At 38.6% G+C, this 15,932-nt stretch overlaps 1 protein-coding gene across 1 annotated transcript in view; it reads right to left on the minus strand.

Moving 5' to 3' along the window:
- TRIP12 (thyroid hormone receptor interactor 12) overlaps nucleotides 1-15,932 on the minus strand; it is a 76,085-nt gene that overhangs the window by 21,751 nt on the left and 38,402 nt on the right. Inside the window, 16 exon segments of the mRNA XM_068692847.1 lie at nucleotides 43-161; nucleotides 822-1,050; nucleotides 1,596-1,749; nucleotides 2,070-2,226; nucleotides 2,363-2,480; nucleotides 3,145-3,310; nucleotides 3,435-3,503; nucleotides 4,258-4,419; nucleotides 4,566-4,658; nucleotides 5,058-5,153; nucleotides 5,234-5,269; nucleotides 6,904-7,052; nucleotides 8,044-8,139; nucleotides 9,520-9,603; nucleotides 10,848-10,984; nucleotides 11,736-11,841. Coding sequence (XP_068548948.1) covers nucleotides 43-161; nucleotides 822-1,050; nucleotides 1,596-1,749; nucleotides 2,070-2,226; nucleotides 2,363-2,480; nucleotides 3,145-3,310; nucleotides 3,435-3,503; nucleotides 4,258-4,419; nucleotides 4,566-4,658; nucleotides 5,058-5,153; nucleotides 5,234-5,269; nucleotides 6,904-7,052; nucleotides 8,044-8,139; nucleotides 9,520-9,603; nucleotides 10,848-10,984; nucleotides 11,736-11,841 — 1,971 coding nt within the window.

A 15,932-nucleotide genomic window follows, 5' to 3' on the forward strand; every position in this document is an offset into this window, starting at 1 on the left:
GGGGCACAGAGGGGTACAGGAGGGAAATAAAGAAAGGATTACCTTCTCTTCTGAAGTAAACGCTAAAAATGTCAGGTAGCTTTTGCATTAAGATTTCAGCCATCTGCAGGGCTCCAACCACTATCTTAAGGTCTTGACTTGACAGCATGGAGGCAATATGACTACAACAGATATTTGTTAAAATCAGGTTTGTCGTTTTTAAAAAAAAGAAAATCAAGCCAGTTCATCTTGCATACACTCTAAGTATTAATCCGAAACAAGCACATTTCACTGCACTTTCATAAGAGTTATAAGTAAAAGACAAAGTTCTTCTGCCACCTAAGTCACTTATGCCAAGTTTTTACATGTGGCACAAAGGAAAGTAGTTTAGGTTTTCAAAGGTGGCACAAAGTTTTTCAAAACTAGCAGTCAGTTTTCTAACTGCATCCTTTTGTCTACACCCCTAACCTAATAGTATAGCAAGTAGGGGATGTTTCATGAATAGAACTGAACTTTCCAGCATATTGCCTGAGAAGTCTGTTATTGTTCAGAATATTACCTCAAAATTCACCTTGCTACAGGTAAACTTTAGAAATTAGGAAAAACAGTAAGTAGTAATATTTGACATAACTAGTACACAGAACCATATAAGTAATCAGAGTTTCTATTATGGAAGTCTACAGTCAGCACCTACTACAAAATCTAAGATTAAAAAAAGTCTTGAGAAGCTAGGCAGACCCAGCTTTGGGCAAATAAATAAAACGATTTATAAAGATAAAAGATAAGTCAATTTGAGCTGTAAGATCCAAACTAGTTTCATTTACAATTTTTCATGAACCTACCTTGAAACAGCATGGTTTTTCAGCACATCCTTCAGAAGTTCAGCATCAGCAAAATAAATTATCCTAAGTATTGCTCTAAGGCACTTGTGTCTAACAGCAGGTCCAGCTGAAGAACTATATACTTCATAAAGGACACCAAACAATGTTTTAATAAAGGATTTTGCCAGTTCTGGGTCTTCTTTCATTAGTTGTGCTCGGGCATCATCCTTCTTCAAATCTGAATGTCCACCTGTGAGAAATTGTGCAACAAATCACTGCATAGTTCTTTGCATCTCGCTCCAAAGTGCTTGTTTTTTGTTTTTTTCTTTTTTGAAACTGAAAAAGTTTAGATCTTGAATTGAAAAGATATGCTAATCTAGTAAACAGAAGTCGAACTGATATCAAGAACACAGCTACAAATCCTCTTCTTCCAACAATGCCAAATTGTGTTTATTCCATTGTTATATATTTCTGTGCCATAGCAAAGCCTTTTTTTTTTTTAAAAAAAAGTATGAACATTGTTTCATAAAACTCCAAGCTGGGAAACCCCCCCGTCTCCCCAATTTTTAATGCATTTTCAGTCTGCTGAAAAGGAGGTGCATACGTTTAAAATAATATATTTCAATTTGAATGGTTGTAAAGCTGTCTTCCAGTTTTTCAAAATAGTTTGATGTTCCATAGGAACAAGAAATGTATCAAACAAGAAATGCATTGGCCAATAAATTGACTACTGTATACAGCATTAGTTAGATATATATAGCTAGAGATACTGGATGTCTCATAAGCTATACTTACTAGTGTTTGTATTGGCTAAAGGGTTTGGTTTCCGCTGAATGGCACGTGCTGTTCCAGTATCCTCATTTATTTGCTGCATAGAGTTAAAATCAATAGTATAGACACGCCCAAGTGTCGACAGGCTTATTTCATCCTCACCCACCTGATGAGCTGCCTAAAGACAAAGTAGAGTTTAAAGGTAAGAACAAACAAAGAAGAGTTTAAAGTTAAGAAAGCCTTAGCAAAAAGAAATTCATACCAAAGTGGTGAGAGGCGCAACACAGTAGCAAAAGCCAGTGATGGACAGAAATACAATAAAAACAGTGATTAAGCATTCAACAGTTCCTCCATTACTGAATACCCAGTGCTACATTACAGCAGGATGTTTGAGAAATTCATGTGCTTCTTTCTCAAAAGATGTTTGGTTTCAAAACCACAAAGAAAAGCACTCAGTTCCCTATACGACTTTTAAAGAACATCACCACATAGATATACCTCTATTATTCGACTATCAATCCTGTTATAGGGATGCCAGAGACCCCTGTCATCTCGCCACTGCCATATTGCGCCATCGGTATTTTGTGCATTTCCTTTCTTCAGCATAGTATCGACAGCAAAGATCCCCTCTTTTGGCAGACAAGGCATCAGTTCACTGAAACGATCATTAAAACAGCATTTTACTAGAAGTATACAATCAAGTCCATCTGAGCTGAATGCTCTTTACCTTCATTTTAGAGTTAGAATTTAACACCCTTACCAGATCCAAAAACTTAAAGTAGATAACTTACCAGATAAGAGAAGTAAGCTCATAAAGTTCTTGAGGACTTCGTGGAACAAGGTCAATTTGTTCTTGACAACTCCCATTTGAGGCTCCACAAAGGAGAAAGTGAAGAGTTTCTGCAATATCTGTAAAATTATTATTCAGATTGTTCATACTGGTATACAGACTCCAGCTTGTGTTGAATGCTGTATAGAAGAAATAGTCACTGCCCTAAACAAACAGGCAGAATACAACGTAGAACAGAAACCATCTTTCTGGACATTACAAAATGTGTGTCTGTTCTCTGACATGGGGTTTGTGGGTTTTTCATTTCCACCCCCCAGCTCCCACTTCTCCTTTAAGAGAAAGCAGTGAGTGGGGAATATCACTGAACACAAGGTAGGGAAGAAAGCAGGGGAACATACAGGGCAGTTGAAGTTGCAAGTCAAATTTCACAAGATGAAAAGAAGGAACAGAGAGCAGACCAAAACAGTTACACAGCAGTTACTTTTCATTATGTTTTCCCTTTGAAAAAGCCCTTAAATCACAACTTGCAGAGTTAATACAGACTCAGAAAAGATCAGGTGAGCATCGCAGTGACAACAGCTAGAAACAGGAAAGGGAGGTAATGGGGGGAGCAGAAAACAGAACAAATACTTTCAACGGGATTAACTAAAAGCTTTGTATCCCAGGAGCAGCACAGTAAGAAAAAAGAACATAATATTTGTTTAATCAAGTGCTTAGAGTTCCATCCTAACCATAGGCACAATTTTAAGTAGGCCCCCAAGACACAAAAAACCAAGAACTCACTTTGCTTCATAAGTTGGACTGCAAGTGTCGGACAATTGGAGCACATTAAGGAAAACATGCGCACCACCATGATGAACATTCCTGAGCTCAGGATTGGAGGCGTCACTACCAAGAGTTGCTGGATATTTGTTAACAAGTCCTTGGAAGCAACCTGTTGGAGCAAGTTCTTCAGAAGAAAAAATCAAAAGTGTTAATGTGATTTCAAAAGGTAATCCCTTATGACAGACAAAGGAAGGGAACAAACAAACCCACCCAACCTGCAGAAATAAACACCACACACACTCCCTTACCTCCTCATGCTGGAAGTTGTCCACTAGCCGTGCAAAACAGAGACAAGTGCTTTCAACAGACTTTTTGTCCTATTAAAAAAAAACATTAAGTATTTATTTGAATTAAACAATTTTAACTTTCAGTAGACTAGGCTGTCGTGAAGACATTCATAAAACATCTCAAAAAGACCTGTCAGATGGTCTATTTCACCCTCTGCCAACTAAGCAGCATTGTTCAAATTTCTTTTGGTGCAGTAGTCATTATGAGTGCCCATTTATTATCACAGCAGCATTACAGAATAGGCGGATCTTCAGAGTTCCATGATTTAGAACCAACTACTTGAAACTATTGTGCAGGAATAAGTGTTGTTTTTTTCGCCTTTTTTTTTTTTTTTTTTGAAAGAGCGAAATTCATCCCCAAGGTCAAACCAGCAAACTAATCCTCACAGCATAACATTAATTGAAACTCAAGCTTTCCAGAAGTAGGAAAGAACCTTGCAACTCCTTTATTAGGAAAAAAAGAACAGCATTACTACTAGATTTACTCTTATTGATGGGGCAACAAGTAAGGACAGCAAAACCAGTCAGTCATGCTCTCAGTTCAGGTACCTTACTTATCTCATTTTACAAAGTTAACATGGGTGTCATGAATCCTTACAGCACAGTTAGAAAAACAAGAGCTTCATACGCGCACCGAAGTATCACAGCTTGACAGTATAGAAGCTTTAAGGTAGTTAGCAGATTGCAAAGGCAAACAATACACAGAAAGAGCTAGGTATCTGGAGGTAGCTTTATACTCCTTTCAGATCAAAGTGAAACTTTCTGCTTTGTAATAGCTTCTTACCTGATGGGTTAACCTTTGCGTAAGCAGTGGCAAAGAGTCTGCCACAAAGTGAAACTCATCAGGTGTTATACTCTGGCAGCAGTTGGCAGCGATAGCTAGTGCATTCCTCTGTGCATTTATACTGAAGAATTCCAGATAGAGCAAGCAGTCTGCCAACCCACCCTATAACAAAACAAAGAAATGTTTTTTCTCTCAGTACTACTAAAAGTTACTGAAACTGATTTTCTTGCTTCATCTTCACAGAGCTTTCAGACCACCCACGTGGGAATTGGTATGTCAAAGTAAAGGATGATTTCTTTCATACTTACTGCCTGCAGAATGGCTTTACTATGCCTGCGTGATAACATCTCCAGGGCTGTCAGCGCCTGCTCTGCCACATCAATGCACTGAATAACTTGTAACTAGAATAAAACAAGAATATTTGTAGATCAGTTGTTAAATCACTTTGTAAAGACAGTTTTCTTCATTAACGTTAGACTAAGATGCGCTAATGCAGCTACACTGCTAGCAGTAACCAAATTAAGTAATTGAAGGCAAGATCAACTATGTAGCTACTCCTCACATTATTAGTTTGTATAACTCAGTATCTTTGCAACACCAAAGTTTTCTGTGGATCAGAGAGTGCTTTTCATTAAGGATATGAATAAAGAGTAAACCCATCTTAAAAGCTTCTGATATGCTATGCAGCATCATATAAACTATGAAAGAAACTATTATATTGAGGGTAATCCTGAAGTTAAAACAGAAGTTAAGACAGAAACCCCTAAGATTTTTTCAGTACTGTTTTGATTTCATGTTACCTTTTCCAAGAAGACAGGAATTGCATCAACCACTACAGCAGATGATCTAGGAAGTGCTTCCATCATGTATGTTAAGGCCCGACAAGCATGGTTCATCTATTAAATATATAGATTTGTTACAAGTTCAGCTGATACATTTGTTCAAAAACATTTCTTAAGAATTACAGATTACTTACTATGTCAAAGTTGTGCTCCATCTGCAGCAATGTTATCTGTTCAAAAAAAAGATTCTTAACTTAGTAAAGAGTATAAAGATCTCGACATAACATACACAAATCTATATGGTAGCTTTTGACTCGGGGCTTTGAATTTCAGTAGAAGTTACAGGAGTCACTACCTATTCTTGATCTACTACAGAATTAGCAAGACAAAGTTTAACTTCGTGAGACAGAGTTTCGCAAAACATGCCCTCAAAAACAGATAATGCTTTTTAAGTATACGTGTATATATACACACACACACTCCACCTAACATACATAGCCATGCATAGTTTTTAGACTACGGTTTACACAATATTAATTGAAATACATCATAGGTTATGAATCAGCACAGGTGGTGGTGGGTTTTCTATTTTGTTTTAAATATACAAGTATACACCAGTTGTACAGATTTTGCTGCAACATAAAATTTAAATGTAAATTAACCCATGAGACAGCTGTGGAAGAAGTTTCATGTTTTTCCTATACATCATTCTCTTGGCTCACACCTGCCTCCAGGCATGGAAGAACCACATCCATCCTGAAAATTATCTGATGGTTACAGAATTGGATTTTCTATATTCTCTTAAAGCACTTCCATTTGTTCTGACCATAGCATCCAGAGGCATACAATAACCTTACGTTGAAGTAAGTGCACTGTCTTCAAAACCATCTATCAGACCTTATCTCACAATGTGTTCAGACTTGACAATTTTCTCCTTAAACATGTAATGAGCTTTTTTTTCCTAAGCATTTTTAGTGGGTTTTGTTTAAAGTTTGCTGTTCTACTTCTGTATACTTTTGACTACTTGCTGCAGTTTGCATTTCAATATAAAATTTAAGTCCTTCTACGCAGCAACTACCTTACTGACAACATGTGCAGCAAGGACTTTTTCCACTGACATTTACCAATTCTTACCAGAGGAGAAAGACTCAATGGCAAGCAGACTCTATTAAACTGCAACTTAAAGGCTATTTACTGGAATCACAAAGTTCTGGGGGCTGTTTTTCTGAAGAAATACCCAATGATACACATACTACGGCCTGAAGGCTATGCAAATAAGAAGGGAGAATACAAACTTTTCCTGGAAGTATTTTAAATTTTAGGCCCACTAATCCTCATCAATTCTAAAAAAAAAAAAATACTGACTAGTAAGGCCCAGTATAGCATAACTTATTTAGGAAAAAACCTGATGCTAAAAAGCAGATCAGGAAAAAGTAGGTAATAGAGCAAGAACAGACAGTATTTGCAGAACCTAACGCAAGCAAGCTATGGAAGAAAAGTAAACTACATGCCAGCTGTTTTTTTTGTTAGTACTTCAGTATAATTAGTAACACATTACACACTCATTCCTTAGACCATCAAAACACATCTCCTTCATATATTTGCAGGAACATAAGTGACATCTTTTATATACCCATTCAAGTTATTAGCTCTAAGAGATAAAGAGTTACATTAAAACTGCACACAAAAATGAACTCCATACTAAAAAGAGAAGAAATGACACATTGATAATTCCAGTGTTAGTTCTATGTGCAAGCTAACGTCAAAGGCATTTGTTGTTCCATTTTAAATACTTCATTTAAGCAAGATATTAAGTGAAATATTTTATCTTCCAACAGAAACACAGTTTTTTGTTTGTTTTTACCAAAGCTGGTACAACACTCTTGACTGGAAATCCTCCTAATGTTTCTTCATTTCCCATGACCAACAGCTGGCACATCTCAATCACTGCCTGTAGTTGCTGACTTTCATCAGTGGCTTGCAGACCTTGTAAAAGCTGTTGGGCTTTAGAACCTATATATCCAGAAAAAAAAAAGATTAGGAAAGAAGATATTAGAGAATTTAAGTGTTCAGTGCAATTGTTACGCTATATTTCTGCCAGAGTGGAAGACGAGAGACAGTTTGTCTTCCTCTGCATTTGTAGTTTCACTTCCTTTCCCTGCCATAAAAAGGGGGAGGGAAAGAGAAATGAAATCTCACTCTTAGCTGGCCTTCCAGTGCAGACTGGTCACAGCTCAGGGGGTTCACCACACTGCTCACCATAGCCATCTTTGCCAACCTACAGTGGGTGACAGAACCCATACCACTCCACCTTTATAAAGTAAAGGACTTTTCATTATACCCCCTAGATAATACAGCACGTAGAGTATCCATTAGACCCCATCTTCTTCTTGGCAGGCAGTGTTACAGGCTGTCTTTGGCTCTCCTGGAAGCCAAACCAGCTGGGACTAGAAGGTACACATCTTAGCCAGCTGCATAATGCAGATATGGTGGAACAAGACTAAGAGCTCATGTTCTCACTGACATAGTCTGAGAACTAAGTCCCTTTTGAAGCTCTGAACAAGGCACCATAGAACTGTTAGGTTGTATTGGTTCTAAAGCTAGCTTAAGCACTCGTTTAAAGCTAGCAAAAAACCCAAGGGGGTTCAGAAGTCTTCTGCTAAGCAGCCCATCATGCAAGAGAAAAAGATAATGAAGGGGTGAAAAGGCAAGAACCCTCCCTTCCCCACCTAGAAGGGAACATCAAGAACATCAAGATTTAAAAAAAAAAAAAAAGAAAAGGAAAGAAAAGAAATGAAATATGGCTAAAGCAAATTTCTCTTCCTTACAGGAAGAAAATCTCATTAATACTGCTGACCAGTGGTCTAGCACTCATGACATACAAATCTCCAACATGGAAAATATAAATTATGTAGCTAACACAAATACGAGAATGTACTAGTGGCTGAATTCTACTAGTCTGGAAGTGGAAAGAATCAAGTCAAATTAGACAAACTTGGCTTACTAGCTCCACTTCCAATTGTCCTGTGGAAGAGCTGCGACATCCGAGGACCAAGAGGGCCAAACAGGTGAGGAGGAAGACCCCTAGCCTCTAATAGAGCTAAAAGCAAACAGAGGATAACAGCCATTGTCAAAGCTTCTACATATATTTTAAAAAGCTTAAATTCCATGAAGCTATAATTTAAGACTAATAGAATTTTGATACTTTAGGAAAGAAGAGTTAGGATTAGATGACTGTAGTTACTTCAGTTTCAAACGCACCAAAAAGATGACCCTTAAGGAACAAATAGGTCATTTTTATACACATCAGAGCATTAATGCCCCTTAAGAAGTCACCCACCAAGTTTTCAAAACTTTATATTTTACAGAAGAAATCTGGTCTACTACATTAACGTTGTAAGTTTAGATCTAAAATAGCAGATACATAGGCTGTAATTTCAAACCTGAACTCAAGCTATGCAAAACCGGCTAAACTTATCTTCACACATTCAGGACTCAAGTAGCATTATTAATCTGAGGAGAGGACACAAGTTTCACAGCTTTACTTCCTGATGAATAGGAAGGCAGAGATCCTATCTCTGCTGAAAATTAGCATTTTTAAAATAACACTTTTCAGTAGTCCTAAACTAGACTAAGTGGGTGATTCTAATTTTTACGGTAGCAAGCATGACCACTTTTGATCAACACAAATACTGATCAATAATAATAAAAAATTAGTTCAACATTCCTAATGCATACCTATGCTTACTGGGGGCTATAAGCAAGTGAACTCATACTGACATGGCACTCCCACATTAGTGATCCAGATTTACCAAAAACTGTCATTTGCAAGGAAAATTACAATCACAGAACTCCTCGCACAGTAGTTGACAAAAATTGTTAGAAGAGCTGCAGGACATAAAAAACTGAGTTTGTACCTTCCTGTGTTTCAGATGGGAGACCTGAATTCTTCTATAACTAAAGCATGAAAGCAAGCATGTTTAAGAACATTTAGACTTTGATCAAAGCTTGTAGTTACATGGCTATCAACGACAAGGACAAAAAAAGTTATCCAGAATCAGGTAGATTAGATTAACAGCAGACCTAATCCAGCCTGTCAACTGGAAACGTATTCTTGCAAAAACATTCTCATACTTCCAACAATAGCCTACACACTTCATAGGACTCAGTTCTCAATTCTCCCCCTCCCTCCCAACCCCTATATCCACCTGAAAAAAATCAATAGCAATGTATTACACACCATGGAAACATCTAAGGACACTAACCAGTCCCTACAGATATTAGTTCCAAATTCTCACATCTTCAGTGAGTTAAAGCTTGCAGTGTCACAGTTCACGGAAACTACAGTAAGCAAAGCAACACATTCACAGACGTAGAAACAAGATACAGCCTCCCCGCATTATATAACAGGACGTGTGGCAGTACAGCTATTCACAGGCTGCAAACAAAAATAATAAATTGAAAATTATAGCTTTTATACCTTGTAGTCTTCCCATTTCAGAGTCATCTGACTCACTTTCTCCAGATGTTGTCATACCTACAGCTCCAGCAACAGAACTAGAAGCTGAAAGAAATAAAATAGATTAACATGAGTTGAAGCACCTACAGAACTACAAAATTTGCATTGACTCCACCATCAAAAAAAGCATCCACCATCAGAAAGTGCTGTGCATTTAACACTGCCACCACACTTGTATAATTGTCACTTCAATTAGACCAATTTCAGTCTAGAGATCAGCCTTTCCAAAAACTAACAGAAAGGCTATACCCACACAAGATTATGAAAGAAGTCAGATCAGCAAATAGCATTTCATGTGTATTTCATAGAATCATTCAGGTTGGAAAAGACCTCTAAGATCATCTAGTCCAACCTTTATCCTAGTACTGAAGTCCACCATTGAACTATGTATTTCTTAAAGACCTCCAGGGATGGGGACTCAGCCACTTCCCTGGGCAGCCTGTTCCACTGCTGCACAACTCCTTCAGTAAAGGAGCTCCTTCTAATACCCAACATAAGCCTCCCCAGTGCAACTTGAGGCCATTTCCCATTGTCTGATCACTTGGTGCTTGGGAGAAAAGCCTGATCCCTACCTCATTACAACCCCCTTTAAGAAAACTCTAAATAAGGTCTTCCCTAAGCCTTATTTTCTCCAAACTAAATAATCCTAGCCCCCTTTTCTAGACCCTTCACCAGCTTCATTGCTCTTCTTTGGACACAGTTGCCTGCATTCTTAGTAATTTTATTCTCTTTTTACGCTGCCCTTCATTCCAGTTCATTTTGACTTTTATTAGCAATGTAGCTAATTTTAAAAGCACAGACATTTTTGAGTTTTTCTACCACCCAGCATAATTGTTGGAAAGCTCCTTCAAAATCACTGTTGATTAGGACCAGGTGATAAAATTAAGTACCATTTAACAGAACTGCATAAACAGGAGTACATGTATTAATTAACCCAAAGACAAATTTATCCAATACAGAGAGGCTTGCAGTTTCAACAGAAAACATACAAAATATTTTCCAGTAGTTATTAAAGAACTCTCACAGGTAAATACTTGTCTTCTATATTCTGAAGAGTTTGGCATCTCTTCAGTCAGCAGCACAGTCATTTATGTAGCATTCACTGAAATCAGTTTTCAGGCTTTTTTTTTTTTTTTTAAAGTGTACTTGATTGGAAGTTAAGGTCCCTCATTCAAAATGTTCCAGAAGCTGTACCAACTTAAATCATAACTTCCTCCCAGAACTTAATCCTTGTAAGAAGTTCGTATCCACATGTATACTAAAACACTGCAACTGGTATCTCTTTTTACCTGCAGCTCCCTGGGGAGCCTCATCAGTACGCGCAGCTGAAGAGTTAACTCCATCCTGGTTGTTGTCAGGATCAGCCATCTTCTCCTGTCGGCGAGCTTCAGCTGCTCCTCTTTTGCCCAGGCCAGAGCCTCGCCGACTAAAGATTTGAAAAAACAAATGTTTGGGAATTTAAAAATAGTCAAAATTATCACAAAGTGACTTAATTACAAACCAAGTAACTGATTTGTACACATCTGAAAAGAAGTTTGATGCCTGAGTGTTCATCTTTAAAAAAAGTTCTGAACTACTCAAAGTACAAAACTCTGACATTCAGCTTGATTTTCAATAGCAGATCAAGTTTAAGGGCATTGGCCTTTCTAAATCTGCTTTTTAAAACATTACTATTGTCACTACTAAAAATATACACATGCTTATGATGTAAGGCATCAAATTCAAGTGCATAACTGACGACAGGAACAGACCTCAGGCATATCAAGTACTTCAATATGCACCATACCAGTTGTTCAAATGCAGCTATTGACAAACTGATTGGTACAGTATTAAAACAGACACCCATGTGGCACCATACGGTCTTTTATTTTTCAAAATTGTCATTGATTTTATTATTCATAACAGAGAAGTTTAGAACTCTATCTTTTTAAACACAGCCTTTTTAAGAAAAGGATTATTTAAATTTGTGACATTGCCTTTGGGTACTTCCTCCCCTCCTTCCTCTCAATAAGTACCTCAGCTACAGGAGTTGTGATAGTGCCAAACTCTATGCATTATCCATGACATTAGTATACAGGGTGACCCTGCAAGCCTGAAAAACTGCAGCTCTTTCTGCAACAGCCAAGAAAGATAAATATCCATCCACAGCAGTAATCACATCTTGTTTTAAGTTTTACCTGGTACTAGCACAGGAGCCCGTGGTCTTTTGCCGTGTGCTCCGCCGCAAACTGGGGAGCTCAGCAGGTGGTGATTCACTGCGCTTCTTGGTGGATTTTCTTAGGCCTATGTAATATTTAAGGGATTGAGAGTAAGTCAGTCTTTAAATACATAGCAGCTCTACAAAGTGAAACAGGACAGCTTCTACATAACTACAGGAAGTCTACAACAGCTTTTAGTCACCTTACACTGATCTGCTATTCCACTAAAAGAAAGGCTTAAAAACTTATTTTTACTCATTTATTTTTTGTACCACCAAACTCCAAATTGTTACTTGGACACCTTTTTGTAACCCATATGCTCCAGTTACACAGGAGCTTGTAGGTCTCCTCATGCTCAACAAATACTGTAAGATACATTATTTCCATGTGTTTATGTTCAAAACACCTAAAACAAAAATGATTTAGCTTTAGAGCATAGAGAAAAAGAAACCACAGTGTGTTTGGGGGGGATATCTGTTTTGCCCCCACCCCTTAGGTAAATGTGTGCAGCATTAACTTAGCCACAATCACTAGACAAATCTTAACTTTTAGTCACAAGCAGTTCGATCTACATTAGTATGGCTTAACAATAACTCCCTTAAAACCAAATGAGACTCCCCCACCCTCCAGAAGACAAGCACTGCCAACATTGAGATCCGCAATGTTTTGTGTGTTTTTGTTTTAACTACATCCCTTCAAACCCTATCACTGCTGTAAGGTCTTCCTATAGGCAAATAACCAAGCATATTTTCACAACTCTGGGGAACGAATTGAGTTTTTAATTTAAAAGTATTTGCACTGTTGAAGACTAACACAGCTGATATTAATTTGCTCTTGTTTATGATGAAATAATTAGAGCATTGCTCCCTCTACTGGCAACACAGCAGAAACAGAACACATTTAAGCATGAACTGTATTTTAGTACAGTACCTATCAAACTGGCTTCTGCTAATTATTCCTAAAAAAAATCCAGGAATATTGTCATACTTAAGGATGAACTAACTATGTAACTACATGAGTCTTGATAGAATACTTAACAGAAAAGGGAATGTAATTCGAAAAGTTATTACTGACCTAGTCAATAGTCTGTCCCCTGGACACTACACCGTATCTGATCCAGGAACACATTAACTGCATACAGCATTAAGTTCCATGCAGATTAAGGTTAACCTGATATTCCTGTGTTTACCATACACCTGGCTTATTAACCCCAGAAACTTGGCAACCTAAGAAAACAAGCGACTGTACCTAACAGCTACTGCAAACTGAGCTGAAACAAGGCAGCCACCTGGATTTTCAGTCTGTACACACAGATTATGCATGTTTTTTAAATATATTTTACTTTTTTTAAAAAATACTCCTAAAGCAGTGGCACTTTTACTATGCATGGTTGCAAACCAACAATTTAGGTTGAAGTTGCTAAAACAGAAGCAGTTAATGAATCTAGCCCTATTTACATCCAGTAAATTACTTGCCTTGTTTGTGGTAGGGAAGGAAGGGGGAGTGCTGGAGAGAAGACAAGAGCAGTTTGAAACAGCTGCAGCAGGATCCTATGCCACAGCTATCTATGTTTCAAGTCCTATAAATGCAGATTCAACAAAACTCCTCTCATAGCTGACTATTTTACATTAAAAAATGCATGCATTAAGTATAATCGCACTACATTTGACCACAACAGCCACTCTAGGAGTTCATAGCTACAGATACCAAATAGTCTACTTCTCCATGTAACATCATGATGAGATTCTAAAAATGAGGTGTACTTTTGCTTTACATTTGTATCAGAGAGATTAACTTTATGTCCACTGGAAAAATAAACACTTGAGCTCCTCACATCAGAAGGTCAGCTGCTGCTTGAAATCTGTGGGTTCTCTGTTTCAAATGGTCAGCCCAAAGCATGAGGTTTGTTCTTAGCAGGTTAGCAATAGGCAAATCAACCACAGACACCACCTTCACTGAAAATGAAGTGAAACGGACTTAGCATAAATCCTGGCTTAACATAAGCTAAGGGCAGCAGTTTCACAAGGCAGCAGAGTTAAACAGCCTGCTGCTGTGTCTAACAGTGTGGTTCTGCTCTCTCGTGCCTTACTATCCTGACCCAAGGCCGAGGTGCCAAGCACACACTCGCTGCACACCTTCCTCTTGGTCGCTCTCTGTCAGACCAGTGAGCTGAGCTAGCGGGACAAGGATCAGCTGAGCACAGCCACCACGAAACACGATGGCAATGAAGCTGTAAAGGGGATTGCCCTTGTCCGTAAGAAGCACTCAACTAGTTGAACCATCGCTTTAAACCGAATTACCTCAGTAAGGTTCTGGAGAATATAGAGTTTCCCGTTATTGCCTGCTGGATGAGCTGCAGAACACATCATAGGCTGAGCACCCAGAAAGCTGAGTTCATTTTCTCCTGCTACTCACTGAGTGTTCTGCTCATCACGTCTTTTTGCACGTTTCTTTCTTCCCAAATCTTTTCTTCTACACATCTACCATGGCACTTGTGTGCATCTACCTCCCTCTAGTCATTTCCCATGCTAAAAAGGAAGTGACAAATGATTTCTCTGAACTTGTTCCCTTCCTGCTGTCCGTAGCCACTCTCTGCCTTTAAAGTTCATCATTTAAGAAAGCTAAGTCACTCTTACCACTTGCATTTTTTGGGAAATCCTTCGAGTCTTTCCAGCACAAGTTCAGGACTGCTAGCTCCTTCAGCACAGGACCCTTTTCCCTCACACTTTCCGATTTAACCCTCCCCTGAACGCCCTGCTAGCAGGCCTCCTGCCTGGGAGTTAGTCCTGCACCTATGGGAGTCACAGGATGAGAACAGCCCCAAGCCTCCACTGCCAAGCAGGGCACAGCCAACATCCAGGTAGATGGAATTAAAGATCGCTATGGCTGTCTGCCCAAGGGAAGCACCAGTCATGCTGCCACAGACAGCAAGGGCTTTCAGGTGAACTAGTTTCATGTTCATCTCCAGAAGTTACTCAGTCAGCGCCACCCCTGTAACAGACAGAGCAACCCTAAAAGATCCATGTCAAAGAACTAGGAGATGTCCACATGTGACACACCTTCGAAAAAAATAGGTTTAAGCAGTTCATATTAGGCAACTACAGCAGTTTCAAGATGGAAGCTTTAGAATTGAAGCAGAGCCCTAGGTTTCCCTATGGCAAGCAGATAAATTGCTCATGCCATGACATCATCCTATTTGCATGCCAAACACGCATGTTAATGAGTCTGAAGGAAAAGAGAACCAAACAGGCTAAACCTGAAACACTGTAGCCTTACCAAAATAAAATGTAAAAAAAAAAAATAATAATCTGAAGAACATCTTCACATTTAAGTCTGTTTACTGGTCAGCATTTTTGCTGTATGAAAGAAACAAGTTCTGAAAGCAGCCGTACTATATTTACTTATTTTATCAGCCTTAGTGTATTACATAAGCCAAAACCAAGTCAGATTTTCAAAGTATATAACCCCAAACACCATTTGTTGGCAGTTCAGAAAGATAATCAATAGAGATTTACTTCTTAGGGCTGTAAATTTACATTTTAGATTGGCTCCTGCATTGAGCTGCTTTCTAGCTCAAGCAATAAAGGTGGGGTAAAAACACCATTGGCAGGGGAAGGCACCTACTATCTCTCTAACATGCCACTGTGCCCCTCAATACCAACCCAGACATCCTCAGCTGTTAACTGGAACCCCACAGAGCCCATCACCACAACTATAACTATCTCTTACCTAGTCAGCTTATTTCCTCAGTGCAACATACAGGCACTACAGGCCAGCATTGCCACCTACCATTGCAAATAAACTAATTCAGAGCTATTTTCAGACTTCCCCTCACCCCTGCCCATCCCCTTTCAAGTCAGGAGTTACACCACCATGCTCTGTATTCACCTTTATCTGGCTTTTCACTATATCCATCAGCCTTCTCTTCTCAGCCCCCCAAATCTTCAAGTACTAGGTTGAGGATTCTCATTTATGGATAGCTACTCCAGGTCACCCTGCTCTCAGCATCATCCCAGCCATCACTGACAGCTTCTTCCTACTTAAAGGTAAGACCCCATACAAAGAGAGGCAGAGATTTCCCTGATAATAGAAGCATGAATAACTATAAAAAAGCTTAAGTCATTTGACACAATTTGCAACATTCCAAAATTTCTAAAAGTTATAGTGCTTGAAAGG

Source organism: Anas acuta, chromosome 9 (assembly GCF_963932015.1).
Source record: "Anas acuta chromosome 9, bAnaAcu1.1, whole genome shotgun sequence".
Lineage (NCBI taxonomy): Eukaryota > Metazoa > Chordata > Aves > Anseriformes > Anatidae > Anas > Anas acuta.